This window comes from Quercus lobata, chromosome 3 (assembly GCF_001633185.2).
Source record: "Quercus lobata isolate SW786 chromosome 3, ValleyOak3.0 Primary Assembly, whole genome shotgun sequence".
In the NCBI taxonomy this organism is placed as follows: domain Eukaryota; kingdom Viridiplantae; phylum Streptophyta; class Magnoliopsida; order Fagales; family Fagaceae; genus Quercus; species Quercus lobata.
In genome coordinates, this window is record NC_044906.1 from 63,090,942 (window position 1) to 63,115,662 (window position 24,721).

The window sequence follows — 24,721 nt, forward strand, 5'->3', positions numbered from 1 at the left end:
TCACCAATTTTATTTTTCAAAAAAAAACCTTTTACATTTCATTGGAAATTCTTTTTTTTTTTTTAATAAAAAACTTTGACATACCACTAACCTAACCACTTCATACATTAAAAAAAAAAAATTAAAGCTCATTATTACTTCAGTTAAGATATTATGAGTGCCTTAATTGTTCGAGATCTAATAGAAAATGCCTTTAATATTTCCTTGAAATTCAGAAGAAAAAAAAAAAAAAAAACAAAAAAACCCTTGACATACTACTAACGTAACTATATCTATAACTATTTAAGACATCCATGATATCTATTTCTTATTGATAACCATAAAAATTACAGCAAGCAAGGGAACATACAAAGTATTAAAGAATAAATGAAGGAAGGAAAAAAGAAGTGAAAGCAAACGTCAATTTGATTTCTGGGAAGTATGCATGATCATTAAATAAGAAGAGTTTCAATTTTTTCAAATGAATGATTTGAAGACCTAATGATTCTAACAACTAACACTAGAAATTGAATAAAGGACATTAAAAACTTTACCATGCAATAAAATCAACCATTACATTCACTTAATTAAATCAATAATGCAAAATTAAATATAATAATACAAAATTTAAACTTAAAGCTAATCAAACTCTAACTAAGGAAATTATATTTCCTATCATAACTAAAATGAGATGTTCTCCAATAATAATAGAAATTACATAAGAAATAAAACAAGATGCAGGGCTTAATTTTTATTGCTTGTTAATTTTTGAATTTATGTGTAATTTTCAAAATTTTGAGAGGGATGATTTTATTTTCTTGATTCTAGGTGTTTTAAGGGTTTGTTAGTAAAAATAAAGTCCTATTATGTTATTGTATAGATTACGACATCTTTATGAATGTTTTCTTTAAGCACTAGCGGCAGGATATGTTCATCTTCTAGTCCCTCCTCTCCTTCCCCAAAAATAAAAAAATAAAAGAAAGAAAGAAAAATTTTCCTTGCTTTGTAGTATACTTTTAATTTATTTGTATCAACCACAGGGAAGTATATAAACTTTTAAGGCTTTGCCTATAACACAATTTGGGTCGTTTGTGCTGTCAATTATTTTGGTTCCTAACTGTTTTCTTTTAACAATTTTCAAACGCTTTCCTTATAGTTTCAACTTATAGAACTATCTTATTTTAGTATAGGTACCATATTGTTAATACATACATGACGATTACTACTGGTAGACTTGCATCATTTCTAATTCATAGTCAAAGCCACAATGCCAGAAATTCATATTGTAGGTGATCATAAAAGGATGTTCATCTACAAGTCCAATATCAGTATAGTTCACAAAGATGTTCATTACCATCTACAATAGATTAAAAGAAATGCAGAACAGAGATGCATTTCATAATGACATTGTTGCAGTAGAAGAATCTACAGTTGTTCTTGGTGGGGAAGACAAGAAAGGCTTGGGAGAAATTTGCAAGGAGTCCAGGCTTCCTTCCAACATATCCACCACTTTACTGATTGATGGTCTGCTTGAGGGATCAGTCTGTATACACCACAAACTCACTATTATCATCTTCTTTGCAATTTCTTCATCCTCTTTGCTAATGAGGCCTTGCAGTCCTAGTTCTTCATCAAGTTCAATGCGCTTGTAAATCCAGTGTGGAAAATATATTTCACTGACACAATCAACACTAACATCAAAATTCTTTCGTCCCCCGACCATTTCTAAAACCATCATTCCATAGTTGTAGATATCTGACTTATGAGAGACTCCACCAAAATTTCTACAAAATACTTCTGGAGCCATATATCCTACAGTTCCTCTTGCTCCCAACATTGATATGACACTCTCTTCTCCAGGGCATATTCTTGCAAGGCCAAAATCAGAAATCTTTGGACAAAAGTTTTCATCCAAAAGAATGTTGTGAGGCTTTATGTCAAAATGCAAGATTCGTGTGTTGCAACCTCTATGTAAGTACTCTAATCCTCGAGCAATGCCAACTGCAATCTTGTATAATGTTTCCCAACCCAATTGACGGTCAGCAATTAAGGGATTTTCTTTATATATGAATTTTTCAAGAGATCCATTTGGCATAAACTCATAAATGAGAGCTCTTTTAGATTCTTCAAAGCAAAAACCCATAAGAGTGACAATATTAACATGGGAGGTCCTACTAATAATTGCAACCTCATTAAGGAATTCCTCTACATTGCCCTTTGATTCTTTCAAAACCTTCACAGCCACAAAACAACCATCTTGTAACTTTCCCTTATATACACCACCATAGCCCCCTTGTCCTAATTTATCCTTAAAGGAGTTAGTCATTTTTTTTTATATCTGAATAACTGTATCTTCTAATTGCTAGTGGTTCATTTTTCCTTAGAAAGGCCTCTACACTCTGATAGGTTAAAGTTCCCTTCTTCCAAAAATAAATAATTTTCTTAGATGAGAGCTTTCCACAGAAGTAGTAGATTATAACCACCAGAACTCCAATTCCAGCAAATGAAGTGACTGTAATCAAAGAATAGAGATCACAAAGTTATGCAGCGCATAAAACAGAGCAGCTCAAATTATCCCTTGAGATCTCTTGAACCTTATAAAATTTACATTTTCTTGTGGTGACAACAGACTAACAATGAAGAAAAAAATTGAAAGAATGGCTTGGCATGGGACTTGGGTTACCTTAGGCAAAATAGAGTAGAGAGGTTTTGATTGACAGGCAGACTGGTTGCCTTGGAGAAAAATCATGAATTGTGAAAATTATCTATTGTAGGTCAATGAAGAAATTTATGCATCATTGTAGTTGAAATTTTGAGGACAAGTTTTAGAAGTCTTCTTATGGATTCTGTATAATACAATCACATCCTTTTGAATGATAAAAAATAGGCAAATGGAGCCATGACCAAAACTAAAATAGAAGTTATTTGAAAACTTATCATTGTATGAGATAAAAAATAACTGCAGTATAGCTTTGATGGTTAGCCATATCCAGTCAAGGAGAAAATCATGATGGCTTGGAACTGTACCTTACATGTGTTGAAAAAACAAATGTCACTTTTAAGATGGAATAATTTAATTTTCCACATACTGTCCAAGCACACGTGAATATCGATTGCAGCAAGAAGTATGATTGAAGAGGCATCTTACCTAATGCTATCACTAATACCCTTTTGTTATTCCTTGCTGCAAGATCCATACAAACATTGAGTTAGTTAAACAGAAAATATCAAAATGACGCAGCTAAATTGGCATGCTTTGAAATCTTAGCAGCCTTACACAGGCTCTATGAAAACCAGTTCATGTCTCTTATATAGTTTTCATTGCAAAGGAGCTACTTTTATGACTCGTAACCTAAATTTATAAATTTTGAATCAGGAGAACCAGTTGCAGCAAATCTATTAGGAACCACTAAAACACACGGGTGCTAGCTCGCATGCGCGCACATGCACAAATTTTGATGAGAATAATCTGTTATCAAATAAAAAGTAAGTAAGGTTATGTTTGGTAACAGTTTTTGTTTTCTATTTTGAAAAACTTGTTTTGGGGAATATAAAGAAAAAAAAATTTTCTTATATTTTTGAAATAAAAATTATGTTTGGTTAGTTAAAATTAAAAAGATAGTTTTTTGAAGAAAAAAAAAAAAAAAAAAAAAAAAAAAAAAAAAAAAAAAAACTAAAATATGTTGTTATTAGGATTTGAACTCTAATGCTAACTCATTAAATGAGATAGATTCATTAAATTTAATGCATGCTTTCATTGACTTTTGAAAATTAAAAACTGAAAATAACATTTTACATGTTTTCAGTTTCCTTCACAAATTGAGTTTTGTAAACAGTTTTTGATTTCTGACTATTTTGGGTTGCCAAACAAGTTTCTAAGTCTCAAAAATAGAAAATTGTTTTTAAAAACAGAAAATAAGAGGAAAAAACAGTTACGAAACATACCCTAATATTTTTTTGGAAAAATTATTAGTACTTAACGCCGTGATACTCCCCTTTTTAAATAAATAGGGAATCCCACCATTTATTCAATTGATGGACTTATAATTCATATTAGATGATGAAATGCCATGTAACGACAACTACATATATATATATATATATATATATATCTAAAAGCTGAAACGTAATATTTATTGTTGTTACCCTCCGGTTGAGCCACCTCAACAGCCACATCATTATACTTTTTTTGTTTTTAATTTTTCCTAAATATTTTTTAAAACATTTTCTCATCTAATAAGGTGACTTAAAAACTCCACTATTTAAAAATTAAAATATTTTTTTGACCATTATTTTTATTATTAATTTTCAAAACTCTCCCTCCCTTTTACCTCTTCATCTCCCCATTGTTTTTTACCTTAATATCATTCATTCTTTATTCTTTTATCTTCCTTTATTTTGTCTCTTCTTATTCTCAACATATTACTACAAATTTGATTTTTTTTTTTTTTCATTCTAGGCATAGTTTGCTCATACAAAAAAGGTTACTTCTCTCTCTCTCTCTCTCTCTCAATTTGTTTTTCATTTTTTTTTATTGCATTCATACTTAGGTTGATGAATTTTTGTGTTAATTATAATTCTGCTTTGGGTTAATACGATTTAATTTTGTGTATATATATAAAAGCTGAAGCGTAGTATTTATTGTTGCTATACTCCGGTTGAGCCACCTCAGTAGCCATGTCATTATACTTTTTTGTTTCTAAGTTTTCCTATATATTTTTTTAAAACATTTTCTCATCTAATAAGGTAACTTAAAAACTCCATTATTTAAAAATTAAAATATCTTTTAACCATTATTTTTATTATTAATTTTTCAAAACTCTTCCTCCCTTTTACCTCTTCATCTCCCCACTATTTTTTACCTAAATATCATTCACTCTCTATTCTTTTATCTTCCTTTATTTTGTCTCTTCTTATTTTTAACAGATTACTTCCCCCCAAAAAAAAAAAAAAAAAAAACTATAAATTTGACATTTTCTTTTTCATTCTATGCATAGTTTTCTCACACAAAAAAGGTTACTTCTCTCTCTCTCTCTCTCTCTCTCTCTCTCTCTCTCTCTCTCTCTCTCTATATATATATATATATATATATATTCTTTTTTGCAACTTTACTTTAAGTTGATGAATCATTGTATTTTTATGTAATAGTATTTTGGGTTAATGCGATTTGGTAGTGTGTTTGATTTTTTAAGTTTTCTGTCACAACTCACAAGCCTTCTCTCTCCCTCTTTTAGCTTTTTATTTTTTTATTTTTTATTTTTTGATTTTTTGACATAGTACTTAATTAGTTATTTTGGAAGTGAGAATTTGAATTTATATCAAAAGACAATGTTGACTATGTATTTGAATGTGTCTATCAACTATTAAAATTAAACCCCCTCAAAAAAAAAAAAATCAAAATTAAACCGCCCAAAATGAACATGTATAGACAATATTTTTATTTTTATTTTTCATTGATTTATTATTTAGTTATAACATCAAAATTAAAGTAAATGAATATGTAAAGTTAAAATTGCCTAAAATGAATTTGTAAAGCCAATATATTTATATATTTAATATTTGCAAAAAATTAAAGTTAAAAAATAAGAATAATGACGTGGCCAATTAAATCTTAATAAATAAAAGTGTATGTAGTAAAAAATAAAAAAAAGATCATGTTCTCTTTATGGTATACAGATTATTTTCTTTCATTTTGATAGGTGAAGTGTTCAATTTTAGACATAAAGTTTACTTTTGTCCAACATACTATTTTAAATATTAAATTTATAATATGGTATAGTCTCTTAGGAATATTTAAGAAATATGACCACCGTGCACCCTTGGTGTGGTGGTCACTTCACTACAGTGACTGACCCAGGTAGAAGGCTAAGGGGGCCTGGGCCCCCCCTAGGCCCAAAAAAAAAAATTTTTTAGCAAGTAAAATTTTTCCACCCCTGAAATTTTTGCTCTTGCCCCCCTCCCAAAAATCATGAACCCCCCTTCCCCTAGCCCATCATTCGGCCAGCTCAGAGCAAAGCCCATAACCCATGTCAATCCAAAAAAAAAAAAAACTCAGCTCTCAGCAGTCCAAAACCAAACGGAGAAAGCAAAAAACAAAGGAAAAAAAAGAAAAAAAGAAAAGAAAGGAAAGTGAGAGACTGAGAGGCGAGAGTTGCGAGCGAGACAGTCAGACAGAGATAGAGAGTACAGTGATCAGTTCAGAGGCCCGGGTCGGTGTCGCCGTGACGGAGAGAGACAGAAAGCGGTGTCGCCATGACGGAGAGAGACAGAGAGCGAGAGAGTGCGAACCCAGCTTCGAGTGAGACCCATGCCGGCGAGAGCGAGACCCACGTTGCCACGCGAGACGAGATCCACTTGCAGTCGGTTGCCGTTGCCTGATCTGCCTAGCCCAGCTTTGAGCCTTCACAGAATCACAGTTCACAGGTATTTACTCTTTAACTCTTATCTTTTCCTACAAATTTCGAAACCTTGTGATCTGAGATTCTGAGAATCAAAGAAACTGTGCTTGTGGTGTTTCTTGTTTGTGTTTTTACTGATGAACTGAACTGATTTGGTGATTTGAATCTGTGCTGCGACTGCTGCCTGTGGTGTTTTTTTTTTTTTTGGCTTTGTGACTCTGTGTTTGTGACTCTTGCATTATATAGATAAAAGAGATGGATAGAGAGAGTAGAGATTGTAGTGATAGTCAGATGGTTTTTTCTTTGTTGAGTGGTAGTTGGACATAATAATAGGGAATAGGGAAAATTGGAGTTGCTGTTGGGCAACAGACAAGTGACAGGGGGAAAAAAAAAGAAGGTAAAGTTAAGAAAAGTTTTTGTTAGTAGTGCTTGACTGTCTGTAGTGGGATTCATTGGGTATTTGGGTTAGTGGGTCAGAATTAGGAAGATGAAGACAAGAGACAACACAAAGATACAAAAGACATAAATAAAGGAAGAGACAACACAGAGACATAAATAAAGGCAGTCCAAACACAAAGACATTAAAGGCAGACCAAAGACAAAAAGAAAAAAAAATAAATCATATAATATAAAAAATTGTCACACAAATTTAAAAAAATAACGGTAATTCTTATATAATTTTTATTTTATTTGTAGATCATGAAAAAATCAACTACAATGCTTGATTTTTTCAAAAGAAAAAGGTTCAACTTCAAATTCTTCTGAAGTTAACGTGGAATTGCCAACAACTAATGTTGCTATTCCAATTCCGGAAAATGTGGATGTTCCAATTCCGGAAAATGCGGATGTTCCAATCTCTCAAGCACAATTTCAAAGAATTGACCTTGATTCTTTGGATTATGATCCCGGAACACGCAAACAAATATGGGAATATCATGTTAATCAACGTGATGAAATTTGACGGGCTTATATTAAAAAAGATCCGCACCAACCTCCTCGAGAGACATTCAAAAAAAGTGGAAAGCGCAATCATAGCTTTCAAGCTTCTTGGTATAGAAATAATTCAAAATGGCTTGAATATTCTCCTACAACAGATGCAGCTTATTGTCTACCCTGCTTTGTCTTTCATAATCCATTCATTGTTGGTGGATTTAGAAATTGGAAAAAGGTTGGGGGCAAAGATTGTTCTTTTCAAGTTCATATAGGAAAAGATCCTAACTCAGCTCATAGAGTTGCTGAGCAAATGTGTAAGGATTTGATGAACCAATCGCAGCATTTGCAAAGGGTAGTTGATCATTTCACTACTGAACCAATTGCAAATAATCGGTTGCAACTGAAGGCCACAATTTTTATTGTCCGATATCTTGTCTTTCAAGCTATAGCTTTTAGAGGTCGAGATGAAAGTTTTAGTTCATTAAATCGTGGGAACTTTCATGAATCATTGGGTATTGTGACTTTTTGGAATAAGAAGGTTGCTGAAATAATAGAAAATGCTCAAAAAAATGCAACCTACACATCACCTAGGATTCAAAAGGAAATTCTACATGTTTTCTCAGCCAAAGTGAAGAAGGCCATTCGGGAAGAAATTGGTGATGCAAAGTTTTGCATAATGGTTGATGAAGTTCGTGATGAGTCCATGAAAGAACAAATGGCTGTGGTGTTTAGATATGTTGATGCAGAAGGCTTTGTGAAAGAACGCTTTTTTGGGCTTATTCATGTTGTTGACACTGCAACTTTGACTCTAAAGAAGGGGATATATTCTTTATTATCTCAATATTGCTTAGATATACAAAATATTCGAGGGCAAGGATATGATGGAGCAAGCAACATGCGAGATATGTGGAATGGATTACAAGCTTTGATTTTGAATGATTGCCCATATGCTTACTATATCCATTGTTTTGCACATCGCTTACAATTGGCATTAGTAAAAGCATCAAAACAAGTTGTTCCCATTTGTCATTTTTTTCTTACATTGCTTTTTCTGATCAAAATTGTTAATGTTTCATGCAAGCGCAATGAGCAATTGAAAGTTGCCAATGCTAATGAAATAGCACGTTTGATTGATCTTAAAGAGCTTGAGACTGGAAGTGGACTTAATCAAATTGGCACTTTACAACGACCTGGAGAATCACGTTGGAGTTCACATTTTAGATCAGTTTCTAGCTTATTAAGGATGTTTAGTTCAACTGTTGAAGTTTTACAAAATATAATTGATGGTGCAATTGATGGAGAAAATCGGGCAGAAGGAGAGTCAGCTTATGAAGGTTTAACTTCATTTGAATTTGTTTTCATCTTGCATCTTGAGAAGGAAACTATGGAGATCACTGATAAACTTTGTCAAGCTTTGCAAAGCCAATCTCAAGACATTTTAAATGCCATGCATTTAGTTTCATCTACTAAAGCACTTATCCAAAAATTTAGAGATCATGGATGGGATGGCTTACTCACCACTGTGATATCATTTTGTGAGAAGCATCGCATTGGTGTCCTGGATATGAATGCTCGTTTTGTTGTGAGGCGAGGTCGAGCTCGTAATCAACAAGATAACGTTACCAATGAGCATCATTATCGAGTAAAAAAATTTTTTTTATGCTACAATAGATTCTCAACTACAGGAACTAAATTATCGGTTTAATGAAGATGTAATGGAGTTACTTAGGCTTAGCTCAGCTTTAGAACCTCGAGAGGCATTAAAATATTTCAGAATTAGTGATCTTTGTTTGTTGGTAAAGAATTTCTATCCACAAGATTTCACAGATTATGACAAACAAGTGTTGGAGAAGGAGCTTTATCATTTTGAGCATAATGTAGTCCAAGATCCAGAGTTCAAAAAATTGAAAAGTTTATCTGAGTTGTCTCAATGGTTAGTGAGAACTGGAAATTCAGAACACTACAAACTTGTTTATAGAATGGTGAGACTTGTGCTTACTCTTCCAGTTTCTACTGCTACTACAGAGCGAGCATTTTCAGCTATGAAACTTGTCAAAACTGAACTTCAAAACAAAATGGAAGATGACTTTTTGAATGACTCTTTGATGTTATATATTGAAAAGGATATAGCTTCGACATTTAGTTTAGATTCAATAGTAGATGATTTTGAAGATTTGAAAGAGCGTCGAGTTCCCTTTTCATAGATGATTGTATAAAGAAACAATAGTGTTTCATATCTTTTGTTTTTGTTAGTAGATTGTATCCTAATATATTAAGAAACAATGATTTTTGGGTATTTGTTTTGGTTGATAGTTTATTAATACTATATGGATGCGTATTTGAAATTTTTTTTTTTGCTTATCTCCGGCCCCCCCCCCCCGGCTTAAAATCTTGCGTTCGTCCCTGCTCCACAAGTATAAATGCTTGTAGAGTGTGGGGGGCAAGGGCCGGGGTTTAAGTCTCCAAGAGGGAGTTTCACACACATATACACTTAGACTATGCTAGAGTAGAAATTTTATTTTGTATAAAAAAATGAAAAAAGAAATATGCAGTTCCAATTTCATGTATCTATATTAGTAAACGAAACTCAATTAATAGTTCGAAACTACTCCTACAATAAGTAAAATTATAAATATAATAATCTCTTTTTCAGAGAATGAAAATTTTGAATAATATATTTGAAACTCAAACAGTTTAGTTGTATAGGAAAAACAAATTAAGAAAATATAACGCACAATAACATAATTTATCAAAATATGGACCGCCTAAAAAATGAATAATATCAATCAAATAAATCCAAATAATAAAATGATGATATATTTTTTGAGATAAATAAATGAAAAATAATTTTAGAAATTGTTTAAGTTTTTGGGAGAACAAATTATTTTCCACAAAATTTAGAGAACAAATTATATATTATACCATAACTAAAATATAATTATCTATTCCCACGCATTGCGTGGGTTTACGACTAGTAAAAATAAAAATGTTATACAAATTTATTTTGCGTGGGTTTGCGACTAGTAAAAATAAAAATGTTATACAAATTTATCAAAATAAAATGGTAACCCACTCACATTGTTAATAAATAATGACAACTGATGATAAAATATCATATAACGATTTCAAAAAATAAAACTCCTAGAAGAAAAATTATAAAACTTCATGTGTGTGTGTGTGTTTTGTTGTTGATAACTTGATATATTTAAGTTCTCTTTTTATTAAATTTTGTTCAATTTAAGTTTATAAATGTACAAAATTCCTAGAGCCATGCCATTGTGTGTGGGTAAAATAGTAGACATGAAAGAGTGTGATGGAAAAATTTTCCTTTCCACTTTACACAATTTGAGATGAGGGAATTTTATTCTTTTTAACTCATTTGACAAAAGGAACGGTAAGGGACAAAGTTTGGCTCATGGCCATTTTTAATCCTAACCAATAGGCTAATGGCCGCCAATTAAGTTTCAAATGTTTCATAATATATGCCTTAGACTAGACTGAGAAGGAGAAAATTTTAGAGAAAAACTGACCAGTACTACAGCTCCAGACATGAGGCCTATCTGGGCAGAAGCACTTGAAATGGTATTCGATGTAATCGAATCCACAATTCCCTCCACTTCCCTCGCAAAAGCTGCAGTTGCTGGCTTTCCATTTTAGCACAAACCCATTTCTCATCGGCTCTCCAATCCCACCTCCAAAAGCTTCAACCGGTTCTAGAACTGAAGACTTGCACTACATTGATACATTGCACAGCTTCGGGTCCTGTCTAGACAGGGCCAGAACGGTGTCGTTTCCACTATAACAAATAGGATAAAACTCTAAAGGCCAACTCTCATGCACCGAAGAGCTACAATTATAAAACAAAAATAGATTGGTTTGGTTTGGTGCTAGATCGAACCGGCCACCCGGAAGGGATATGCTGTTTATAAAAGGTATACAACTGGATTTTGGATTTGAGAAAGCAGAGTTTGAGTCTCTTAGGCGTCTTGGTGTGGTAGAAAATTTCATGGATGGTGTAATTGTTATTGGATGTGCTGGAATGGCTTGAATCGTAATGTCCGCAGATTGACATTACAAGCAAGCATTTATTGTTGTCTGGCATGGATTGCCAAAAAAGACAAGGAACAACGTCTGACATGCAAACCAAAATTTTGCTTTCTTCTTGTAGCCAAAATTGATGACTCCATTGGCAATAAATGCTGGCCATCTTCTTTGAATTGGTAGGTTTTATGTGCTGAAACTATTGACATTTGGGCTGAACATCTAGCTATAAATAGATGGTGAGTTTGAGTGAAGATGCAAGAGAGCTCTTATTTGAGATAGCAAAGAGAAATAACTTCTAATGTGTGTGCACTAGAGATAGCAAGTTAGAGTGTCCTATAACTCGTCTAAATACAATAGGGTGTTCTCTATTTATTTATGAGAGAACCAATGGTGTATTTGGGGTCTGGATTTGGCATGTCCATCATTGGTTATTACTTTCTCCTTGGTTCTTCTTTGATTTCTTGGCGAGGCAAGAAATAAACCTTTGTGGCTCGCTCCAGTACTGAAGCAGAATACTGTGCCCTTGTTGATACCACATCTGAGCTCCTTTGGCTACGATGGCTTCTTAAGGACTTAGGTGTGTCCACATCCTCTGCTACTCCTCTTTATTGTAACAACCATAGTATCATTCATATTGCTCACACTGATGTCTTCCATGAACGGACTAAACACATCAAGATTGATTGTCATTTTATCCGTTATCATCTTGTCCATGGTGCTCTCATGCTCTTCTCAGTCTCCTCCAAAGATTAACTTGTAGATATCTTCACCAAATCACATCCTAAGGAATGCCTTCGTGATTTGGTTGATAACCTCAAATTGGTCTCACACCCACCTTAAGTTTGAGGGGGGCTGTTAACGTGTATAGTGTTATGGGCTTTAGGCCAATCTAGATTACTTGTATAGCACACATACCTGTACTACATTCTTACTTGTACTGCACACATATGCCTCCTATATAAAGGCACTCATTTATATTCTTTGACTATGAAATACAATACTATTTAATTCATTATTTCTAACATATTTAAAAAGAAAGTCAAGTTACAACCCTGAGTCCCAAACAGACCAACAGGGGAAAAAAACCAGCAAGCACGCTGCTAGGAAAAAAGAAGACTACGGGACCAATCAAAAAAATACAGAGGAAGCAAGAAAAAACCATTGGCATGCTAGGGGCTGGTCTGGGCAGACATAAGTTTTTGATACTCATCCAAGAAACCAAGAGCTCCTTGGAGAATGACACTCGGATGGACTTGCACATTATGAAAATAAAACTTATTTCGAGCATTCAAAACAGTCCAAGATGTTATCGCCCATCGCTGGCCATCAGTTGGAGGAAGTCTATCAGTCATAGAACGAAAATGTGCAAAGAAATCTCAAATTGCATTGGAGCATTTCAGAATCCTACCATTGCAAAGAGCCCACACATTTCTAGCAAAGGGGCATTCCCATAAGAGGTGGCTAAGCATTAGTCATAGTAAACTTTCCGTCTATTTTGCACAAAAAAAACTATTTTTTCTACTTTATACACCTATTTTTACAAAACACCCACATCAGTCTATCTATTCAATAAAATATTCATTCTTTTACAATTTTTTATTATTTCCTCACTCACTACCCCTCTCTCTCACAGACCCAACACTACCAAAAACTACTAAAATATTAAATGCACAAGCTATAGTAACTGTGCAGATATGCATGTTTATTGCAGCACTTGTGCATTTATGCACAATTTTACACCCACTGATGTAGGTTTTTTTTTGCTCAAAATGTGTAAAATGGACTACTTTTTGTATTTTGCAAGATTTTGCATGAGCTGATGCAGTTGCTCTAACAGTTTTGGGCACCTGACAGCATAATTCACAGCGTGAGTCCATCCTTATCTTCCGTCGATATAGATTGTCCCTAGTTGGAATTATATTAGAATATGCTCTCCAGATGAAAGTACGAACCTTTGAAGGGATATTAAGAGACCAAATCCTCTAATAGATGTCCATGTTTGCAGTGGAGTGCTCAACTCGAGGCCCTTCTTTTAGCCGAACTGCAACTTGGTATGCTGACTTAATAGAGAAGACTTGGGCCTTATTTTCTTTCCATATCAAAGTGTCTTGCATGTATCTTCTTGGTAATTGAATAGCCAAGATCTCCATCCATGTACGGTGAGCAAACAAGTCAAAAACCTTCACTCTATCCCATTGCAGTGTGTCACTATTAATCAAGTCTTGGACAAGCAGATTTGGCTGATTTTCCCCAAGGAAGATTGATTTATGGGGTAAGCAATCATGAGTAGAGACTTCAACGCTACTCCCATCCCTCACCTTCCACACCTTGATCCTTCCAGAATGATACCCCAAGCTACCAACAGACTTCGCCACACATAGGAAGGGCTATTCCCCAAAACTGGACTCCGCCACACATAGGAAGAGTTATTTCCCAAAACTGCATCCATAAATGAGCAATTTGGAAGGTACCTTGATTTGTAAACCTTGTAGAATAGCGAGTGTGTGTTATGTATCAAACACCAAGATTTTTTAGCGAGCATGGCCAAGTTGAAGGCTTGAATATCTCTAAACCCCATACCACCTCTACCCTTAGGATCACATTATTTCTTCCAATTAATCCAATTAATTTTCTTCTCATCCTTTGTTTGCCCCACCAATATTTTGCCATAGTGGAGTTGATTGTGTCACGGGGAGTCTTAGGAATTTTAAAAATACCCATGGAGTAGGTAGGGATGGCTTAAGCGACTATTTTGATTAAAATCTCTCTTCTTGCGCGATGTAAACTACCTTACAATTTCATTTGAAATTATTTTTATGTATATTAAGACCTACATATAATATATATTTTGTTGGATTCAACAGAGAGACCAGGAGGAGGTTGCATATAAACTTCTTTACTCAAATCCCCATTAAGGAAGGCATTTTTAACATCCATCTGAAAAAGATCCCATTTACTAGTAGTGGCAATAACTAAGAGGGCACGAATATATGAGATATGAGCAATTGGAGCAAAGTTCTCTTCATAATCAATCCCATACTTCTGTGTAAAACCTTTTGCAACAAGACGAGCCTTATAGTGCTCAATGGACCCATCAGAACGAGTCTTGATCTTGTAGATACACTTACAACTAACCACAGACTTTCTAGGAGAGAGAGTAACCAAATCCCAAGTATGATTTTTGGTTAATACATCAAGTTCCTCTTTCATCGTAATCTACCATAAAGGGTTAGTGGAGGCCTTACGATAGGTGTGAGGCTCGTAGAGTGTAGCAAGGGCAATGTAACAATGATAGTTAAGTAAATTTACAGGAATGGATCTTACCCGGGTTGAGTGACGAGGTGGAATGTCTTGTGGAGGATATTCAGGTGGAGCAGGAGTAGGGGACCCAAGCTCAAAGTGTGGTAACTCGTTATCAACATGTTCATCTTCTACTTGTCCAGGAGAAGCATAAAAAAATTCAGAGGTTGGATAGAGAAGTCCAAAGGAGGATTAAGAGTATTTATAAAAAGAACGTGAGACTCATTTGGAAAGATTTCTAAAACAGATGAGGTAGTTAGGGAAGAACGAAAGTGAGAGAGCTCAACAAACAAACAGTGTTCCCAGAAGACAACATTATGGGAAACACAAAGACGATGAGAGATAGGATCATAAAACTGATACCCCTTTTGAGTTTCGCCATAGCCAAGGAAACAACAAAGTCTAAATCGAGGCTGAAGAAGAACGAAACAAGCAGATCCGAAGGAGCGAAGGTGATGATAGTTAGGGGGTGACCCAAAAAGGTGCTCATAAGGAGTTTGATTATGGATGACAGTGCTTGGAATGCGATTAATAGCATAAACAACATGAAGAGCAGCTTCACCCCAAAATGGGGTAGGAATTTTGGCAAAAAGAAGAAGAGCATGAACAGTGTCAAGAATATGACGAAGTTTTCATTCGGCTCAACTATTTTACTGAGAGTTACCTGGACAAGTTAGATGATGTACAGTGCCATAAGAATGCAACAGAGCCTGAAAAGCATATTAAGTATATTCAAGAGCATCATCAGATCGAAATTTTTTGATACGTTTGGAGAATTGTGTTTTAACCATTTTTGCAAAGTTACTGTATATTGGTAAAATTTCAGAATGAGATTTCATAGGAAAGATCCAACTATAACGAGAATAATCATTAATAAAAACAACAAAATATCGAAATCCACCAATACTAGCAATAGGAGAAGGTCCCCAAACATCAGAATGAATTAACTCAAAAATACTATTAGAGATAGATTCACTATTATTGAAAGGCAAAGCTGCCTATTTTCCTAATTGGCATGAAGTACAATCGAAATTGTCTTTGGACATAGAACCTAACAGACCCTTAGAAGTTAACTGTTGTACCCGAGAAGAGGGTGCATGACCAAGACGAGAATGCCAAAGTGCGAGAGAAGGTATAGAAGAAATCGTAGCAACTGTAGTAGCAACTGGTGGAAGATGAAGATTGTCCACAGGAAATATACGCCCAACTCTAGGACTGGTCCCAAGCTCTTGCCCCGTCCTTGGATCCTGCACAGTACGCCCATAATAGTAAAAAATAAGACGATATTCTAGTTCAGCTAATTGTCCCACAGAGCACAAATTATAAGATAGGTCAGGTACATGGAAGACCCTAGGAACAAAGAGGTTGGAGGTTGAAACAAAACCTAGACTATTTCCATGCATGGTGGAACCATCAGCTATATGAATATTAAGAGGATGTGGTGTAGGGTCAAGTTTGGAGAATAAAGACGAGTGAGGTGTCATGTGATTACAACAGGCAGAATCAAAAAGCCAAGTGTGAGACTTACTGGGTAAAACTGAGAGAACAATGGAAAGAGATGCATTACCAGCCATACGAACAGCTTGAGCTATGATGTCTTGTAATTCAGTGAGGGAGAGGTTGATAGTGGATCCAGAAGACTAGGACTCAGCTAAAAAGGAAGGCATTGGAAGAGTAGACTCAGTATTAGCAACAGCAGTAGTAGATTTGTTGCGACGGTAACAAGTCTTAATAGTGTGGTCAGGACGCTTGCAATAGATGTAGAACTTTTTGTTGATCTTCCTGCGACGATTACTAGAGCCAGATGAATCACCTGATTGCTAAGGTTGCTCTATGGGTGGAGCAGAATGAGTAATAGCCAGAACATTAAGCTTATTCTGGGCTTGAAGGGTTGCAAGACGAACTTCTTCTCTAACCAACTCTTTTACAATAGTATCAAGAGAGGGAAGAGGACTGTGATTAAGAAGCTGACCTCGGATGGGCTCATAGTCCTTGTGAAGTGACATCAGGAATTCATAGAGACAAAATTCATCTCTAATAGTAGCATATTGCTAAGCATCCTTTGAGTATGCCCAAGTTGGATCAGAAAGGTTAGTTTGGTCCTAAATGAAGTGAAGCTGATCATAGTAGTCATTGATGGATTGCCTTAGTTCTTGCCTGAGTTGATGCAATTCAACCACTAATTGATATTTCATGGATCTGTGAGTAGTAAAGTATCATTTGGCCAACATATCCCTTGTCGATTTTGCATCATCAAAGCTGCCCAATAGATTGGAGATGGAGGAAATGGAAATGTTTCGAATCCATGTGAGGATCATGTAGTTGTGACTATCCCATTCAATCATGCGATTGAGGAAGGCAGCATCTTCTTCACTTGGCCCTTTGACAAGAATAGTGATTGCACCAGTACAATATTGCCAAAGCATGCGACCTTTAAGAAAACTGCGCATAGCTTGAGACCAAGATAAGTGATTCTTATTCCTTTCCAATATAGTATTGATGGGGTGAGGAAGAAAAATATCATTTTTATTCATTTAGAAACACAATATGTAAAAATAGACTGCAAAAATGAAATCTACGCGAAAAACTGAGTAAGGAGAACCTAGACTGCAAAAGTCAACCTGGGAGAAAAGTCAACCTTCGGTCAAAGTCAGCGCTGGTCAACAGTTGGGTCAACGGTCAGAAATGATGACGTCAGTTGACGTGGCGGGTGACGTCAGTAGATGATGGATGATGACGTTGCGATGATGACGTCAGCTAAGGCTAATGTGTAGTGATGACGTCACTAATGACGTCAGCATGAACAAAGGCTGGCGCGTGAGGTGCGTGGCTGAGGTGCAGCTTCTTTGGGTGGCATGTGGGGGTGTGTGTGAGCTTTGATGATTGTGAGACTTCCACGACTGATTAGATCGAGGCGGAGCGATCGTTGTGGTACCTGCAAAAAATCAATCGGAGCAATATTCGCGGTGATGATGAAAAGTGTAGTGGTCTTTGCGGTGTAGGACTCCTCAACGACGGCGGTTGCAGGTTTGGAACCCAAGGAAAATGGTTGGAAGACGTCGGAGGTTCAACGGTGAGAGGCTATAGCAGTTATTGTGACGGTGGAAGCAATGTTTAGAATGTAATAACACTAATAATAGGGTTGTCCATCCAATTCGAAGACCCGACCCACCCGAAGATTCCGACCGGATTCGACCCGAAAACCGGCCGACCCCATCAAGTCATCGGTTGGCGGTGGGTCATTTGTTCCAAAAACCGACTCTGGCGGGTCGGTCTCGATTTTCCTCCCTAAACCCGAAAAAACCCGATCCAACCGATGTACTAAGATTTCCATCAAAAAATTTCCAGAATCTGACGGAAGTTTCCAGAATCCGACGATATTTTCCAGATTTTGGCCTCAAATTTCTAGATTTCGGCCTCAAATTTCCAGATTCTGGCAACAAACTTTCATATTTCGGCGACTTATCAAGTAGATCTAGTGATATTTCGTCCAAATCTAGTGAAATCTCACCGGATCTAGCGAGATCCCACCAGATCCGATTAGATCTCCGCCGGATTTGGCATTTTTTCTCCTGAAATCAACTATTTTGGCTGGATTATTCACCGTGGACGGTTCCGACTGAACCGACCTTGTTTCTGGGACAAAACCGACCGCGCCGATCCGACTCCCTCGCCGGTTGATGGCGGGTCAGGATTTTCTCAACCCGATTCTATCGGGTCGGTCTCGGGTTAGGCACAAACCCAACCTGGACTGACCCGTGGACACCCCTAACTAATAAAGACAAGATTGCTAAGAAAAGATCAGAATAGTGGCTCTAATACCATGTTAGAAATACTGAATTCAATAGTATTGTATTTCATAGTCAAAGAATATACATGAGTGCCTTTATATAGGAGGCATATGTGTGCAGTATAAGTAAGAGTGCAATATAAGTATGTGTCTATACAAGTAATCTAGATGGGTCTAAAGCCCACAACACTATACATGTTAACAAAATATATTTCTATCTTTTATCTAAAAAAAAGTAAAAAAATAAATGAAGTTAATCTGAATTCTGAACTAGAAACAGCTTTTCGCGGGTATTAACTTTTGATACAACGTAAAGAGCAACCTAAAGTTGGAAGTCAAGTCCAATTGACATTAAAATAATATACCCATATTACAGTTATCTATGTTCCTCCCACATTATAAAATTGGATCAATGTTCTTATAATTGGACCAGCATTTGTACTTGTTGTACTTAAGGCCCCATTTGGTAATATTATTTTAATAACATTATTTAAGTATTGTGGAAATACGTGTGGGTGAAAAAGTGTTATGGAAATACATGTTGTGTTGTTTAAACAACGAAAACTGTTGCTTAAACAACATTACCAAACAGATCCTAACTTACAATCTCTATTCTCATAACAAAATAAGAACACGAGTTTCAATTGTATTTTGCTTGTTTAACCTAGGTTGCACTGACATGGCAATTTTGGTGAAGTATCGGTATCCGACATGTGTCGGACATCGATACTGGTAAGACTCACCGAACTCTAGTGTCCAAGCGGTGTCTTTTTTTTTTTTTTCCTTCTCTGACGTGGTGCTTACACAGCTCTGTCATGGACACGCCAACAGTGAAAAAAAAAATTACAGATTTTGACAAATGGACTTACCAATACCGTTGATTTTGTGATATACCCTAAAACAAAAAAGCTTAGAGTCTGAGAAGTCATTACCATGAAAGTTGAAACCCACAGCTTAACCCTCCCTCTATCTCTACCTACTGCCTTCTGTCCCTCGCTAGTGCTAGATCAAGCCAATCGGCGAGTTGGCAAACTCCATAGATGTCGACGCCGTGCCCTGTCCCTTCCGATTTCTCTCTCGGCGTGATAGGTCCGACCTCTTCTCTCTCTCTCTCTCTCTCTCTCTCTCTCTCTCTCTCTCTCTCTCTCTCTCTCTCCTTTTTACAACTATACTTTAAGTTGGTGAATAATTGTAGCTATTTATAACACTATTTTTGGTTAATACAATTGGTGGTGTTTTTTTGAGTTCTCCATCACTATTCTTCTCTCTCTCTGTTATATATATATATATATATATATATATTTTTTTTTTTTATTAATATGTAGCTATTTTGGAAGTGAGAATTTGAATTTATATAAAACTAAAATTTTGGCTATGTATTTAAATGTGTATGTCAACTATTTGAGTAACATCAAATGTAAATTTGTAATGAGTTTTGATTATTATTATAACCTCCTTTAAGAGAGTGAGAAATTTGAATATTATATTTGAAACTTGAAGAGTATAGTTGTACTAAAAATATATATGTATAACACACCATAAAATAATTAGAAAAATATTGACCACCTCAAAAAGGAATAATATCAATCAAACACTAGAGATAAATAAATGGAAAATAATTTTAGAAATTGTTTAATTTTTATGAAGAACAAATTACCTTCCACAAAATAAAGAGAACAAATCATATATTATATAACACTTACAAAATAATTATCTATTTTCACCAATCACATAGGTCTGTGACTAATAATAATAATAAGCATTAACAAACATGACGAGGCCTCATAATCATCAATCTTTGTTTTATAAAGTTTTTAAAGAAAAACTTTTATCAAAATGGAACAGTAATGGAGGTAAAGGTGAGTTCAAAAGCATCTTATGCTTGGAAGAGTATTCTAAAAGAGACAGAGATGTTATCAAAAGGGGCAAAACTTATTGCACACACTTTGTTGTACACAAAATTTACACATACATAGAATGTAACTTGAAGTCACAATTTCCAAGAAGTGCATCTTGTTGAATTGGGAATGACAAATCAGTCTGTATATGGTTCAATAGTTGACTCCCTTTGAAATCTCATCCACGTGTCACTTCTATAGTCTTACACACCATCAAAGGAAAGCTAAGGTTAGTTCTTTGATTGATTCAATTTCTAGGTGCTGGTTGGATGAAAAAATTGATGCCACCTTTCTACATTTTGAAGCTACAATGATCAAACAAATGCCACTGAGCCTTAGTTGGCAAAAGGATGTCTTGATTTGGGCATTAACCCAAAGCGGTGATTACTAAATGAAGAGGGTACAAATTCCTGTGAAACAGAGAGCCAATATTCATGTATAAAAATTAAGAAGTTCTTTCTAAAAAGAAAGTGAATTAAACTCTAATTATCGGGTCCAACCTCTTGGATTACTTATTTTTAATGAATAAAGGACTTTATTGAAGAAGAAAAGAAAACTGCACAAAAGGATCGGCCTCCTTTACAATCACACCTTTAACAGTAGAACTACCAAAATAAAATTGACTGTGAGACCATTTAGCTAGTTCATGGCCGCTGAATTCATTTCAAGATAGACCCAGCTAAAGGATACAGAACCAAGATCAACATATGTAGAGCTAACAGCTGATACAGAACCAAGACCAACCTCTTGGATGTCAACAATATGACTCTCCCCCTTATACATGAATTGATAGCATTTAACCCATGGTATGATTCGTGTCGTGGCCATGCCCAATGAGTTCACTATTATATACCTTTTTTTGTGTGGGGGCAAATTAGAAATATTTATCTAACAGGCAAAACCCCTCTTTAAATTACAATGCTTCTAGGATGTGCTTCTTATGGCTTGAGGCACAGTACAACTGAGAAGAAAACTTCACTTTTTGTTGGGATTTATTGACAAACCAGACATGTACTTGAACTCTTCAAGGCTTGCTTTCACTAATTAATTGAGGATTATTCAGTAGCAGCGAATATTAAAAGATCATCTGTAAGCTTAGGTGAGTTAACTTCAAATCCTTGCAATAAGGGTGAAGCTTGAATTGGCTACTCTTCTGAACCTTGTTTTGCATTGTTCTAGTGAAGACCTCCAGGACAATGACAAAGAGAAAGGGGAAAGTGGCCCCCCTTGTTTGAGGCCTTTGCCTCCCTTGAAATAGCCAATCATGCTCCCATTAGGCCAATTAAATAGCTTGTGTTTGTGAAGCACTTCCTCACTTAGATAACAAAATTAATTGGGTAGGCAGCAGCTATCAAATACATCAGGATAAATAGTCACAAAGTGACAAAAAACATAAGCCTTCCTCAAATCAGCTTTGATGGCACATCTACTAAGGGAATTATTCTTATGATAACCCATTACAAGTTCATAGGCTAGCAGCACATTTTTTGAGATGTTTCTTCCTTTTATAAAAGTTGTTTGATTAGAGCTTACTGAGAAACCCAAGCAATCTTTAAGTCTATTGAAGGATTTTAGTAATATATTTGTAAACTACATTACCGCATTCAATTGGTTTAATGTCAGCCATTGTTGAGGGATTTGGAACCTTAGGAACAAAGGCAATAGGGGTTGAGTTTACTTCAAAGAGAAGCTTTCTAGAATTGACAATAGGATGTAATGACAGCCACCACATCAGGTTTGACAGTCTGCTAGACCTGCTTGAAAATTTTTGCAATGAAGCCATCTGGTCCAGAGGCTTTATCTTCTCCCGTGAAGAACAGAGCCTATCCAATTTCATAGTCAGTAGCCTCTGCTTATAGCCATGAACTCTGATTCTCAATGATATTGCATTTGGTGTTCCAAGTAGTCCTTGGTAGAAATCCACTACTAACTGCTTAATTTGCTCTGCAGCCTCCAATCTTTTTCTTTTATTATCCAGAAAACCTTTGATACAATTCTTTGATTGCTTAATTTTAATAAGGTAGTGAAAATATGGAATTTTTGGATCACCCGGGTTAAGCCATTTTTTCCTATTGGATGTCATACTACATATAAGCTTATTGTCACTTTTTTACAATTACAAATACAATAGTTCTCTAAATTACTATTATCTAGGTGATATATGTATACCGTATTGTTTACTTACCATACTAACATTAACTTTCCTTTTCTTCTTTTTTTCCTACATTGATATTTACTACACCAAAATTCTAATTTGATCTTGTCTTTCTTTTTTATATCATTTATTTGTTAATCTGGAAAACCAATTGAAGGGTAAAAATAAGAAATTCTGAGTTATGCAGATTGTGGAAAATAAATTTAACAGGTTTTGAACATTGTCAAGCATTCAAAGTATCTTTTTATTTGAAGGGAAAGATTTCAATTTCCATACTAACTTGAGGTCCAGATTTATTCAAGTGGAGGGGTTTGATATAAAACAAGATGCAGGGCTTAATTTTTATTGCTTGTTAATTTTTGAATTTATGTGTAATTTTCAAAATTTTAAGACAGATGATTTTTTTTTCTCGATTCTAGGTGTTTTAAGGGTTTGTTAGTAAAAATAAACTCCTATTATGTTATCTATATATATATATATATATATATAAAACTGAAGTTTTTGAAGCTTCTACAATTTTCCACGTCAGCACAATATTAAAATAATAATAAAACTTTTCTAAACCCTAAACCCGATGCTCTGCTTCTCTATAATCTACTTGATAATTTAATGTGCTTTTGATTTTAATCCTATCAAGGGGTTTCTCTACTTGAAAAAAGGGTCAAAATTAATGAAGTCCTTGCTTTTTATGAATACAGGTATATGACCTTTGTTTTGACGTTGAGAAGAAATGCAAGCCTTTTGTTATTAATTTTCTGTTCCAATTTTGTTTCAGGCCCTTTTGTTCTGTTATAGTTTTTAGCGATTTAATTTTGATTTCGTTTTTTTTTTTTTTTTTTTTTTTTTTGGGTATGAATATGTATTGTGCAAAAAGAGTTGGAGAGAGAGAGATCTACGGGAGGCCCTTCACTACTATCAGATCGGTGCCCTCTAATATTGATGAAGAGATTGTTGTATTAATTGCTGATTTGACACAACCAGATGAAGCATGGAGTTGAATATTATGTATATGAGATTGTTCTGGTATTGGGCATATTCTTTTTCTTCTCTTTTAGTTTTATACTCTTGCACAGATTGTTTGTTCTTCTCTTTTCCATTATTATTATTATTATTTTATCTGAATGCAACCAAATGACCAATCTTTGGAACTCTGGCATATTTTTTTATACTTGTTTTATTTAATTATTAGGTGTCTATGTGTTAGGAGGAACTGGAGCATGACTATAAGAAGAAGAATGAAAAGCCACTTCAATCTGCATATTTTATAATTTTAATGAGAATCAAAGCAGTCACAATGAATCTAAGAGGAGATATGAAAAACTTGAAACCTTTGACTTTCAATTCTTTTAATCCTTTGTATATTATATGACTAAACATGTACCAAACATTGACTTTGTTATCATGCGACTGTTCATAATTGTTGGCTCATTCTAAGAAATCACAATGTGTATCACTATTGCACTCTTTTCTCTGTAAAAAAAAGGGGGTATTTGGTATCGGATGTTGACTGACTGTTAAAAAAAAGGGGGGGGGGGAGTATTTGGTATCAAATGTTGACTGGTAAAAATAAGCTAAATGGATGTGTTTTGTTTGATTAAATGATGGAGATTACTAACAAATTGTTTCTTATGATTTAGTATTTATCTGTGTCTTACACTTTACAATTAGGTGTTGGATTTTGAAAATTTTCTTAGTTTTAGTAATTGAAGGATGGGAGAGAGGAAGGTGCTAGACAAATACTACTTACTTGTCTTCAACCCAGAGGCTTTTGAGGGGTCAAGCACGCATGATGCTCCCCATAAGTAGATGTTATTGGTGATAATTATTTAGGTATTCAAAGGTTCTGATTCTACTTCAAATGTACAGATGCTTTGTTGAGCTTACCATCAAGACTGACCCACAAAATTTCAACTATATTGTTAAGTTTGGTGCTACCAAAAATTTTGAACCTGTGTGAAGAGGATGAGGTAAAATAAAATAAATAAAAATAAAAGTCTTGCAATCTTTTGTACATATAACATGGTTTTTGACTAAATATTTTGATTATTCTTTTAATTCATTAGGATGCAGAGACAATAACCATTAAAGAGAAGTTGGAGAGATGGAAGATGCAATGAAATCTTTAGAGAACAAAAGCCTTGGATTTGAAAGAAAAATGGACTTCATTACTACATTGGATGGGATGAAATCTATGAAGGTATTATTTGCTTTACCAATTCTATTT

General features: G+C 34.9%; 1 protein-coding gene across 1 annotated transcript; it reads right to left on the minus strand.

The window, feature by feature from the left end:
• Window positions 1-1,284: 1,284 nt before the first annotated feature.
• On the minus strand, window positions 1,285-3,152 carry LOC115982762 (PR5-like receptor kinase). Its single transcript, XM_031105475.1, has 2 exons — window positions 3,128-3,152; window positions 1,285-2,491 (listed from the first exon to the last, which is right to left on the minus strand). The coding sequence occupies exon 2, from the start codon at window positions 2,303-2,305 to the stop codon at window positions 1,376-1,378; it is 930 nt and encodes a 309-aa protein (XP_030961335.1). The 5' UTR covers window positions 2,306-2,491; window positions 3,128-3,152; the 3' UTR covers window positions 1,285-1,375.
• Window positions 3,153-24,721: the final 21,569 nt, after the last annotated feature.

Bases quoted from the DNA above. Each gene is read 5' to 3' on its own strand.
- LOC115982762 (XM_031105475.1), bottom strand. From the start codon at position 2,305: ATGACTAACTCCTTTAAGGATAAATTAGGACAAGGGGGCTATGGTGGT.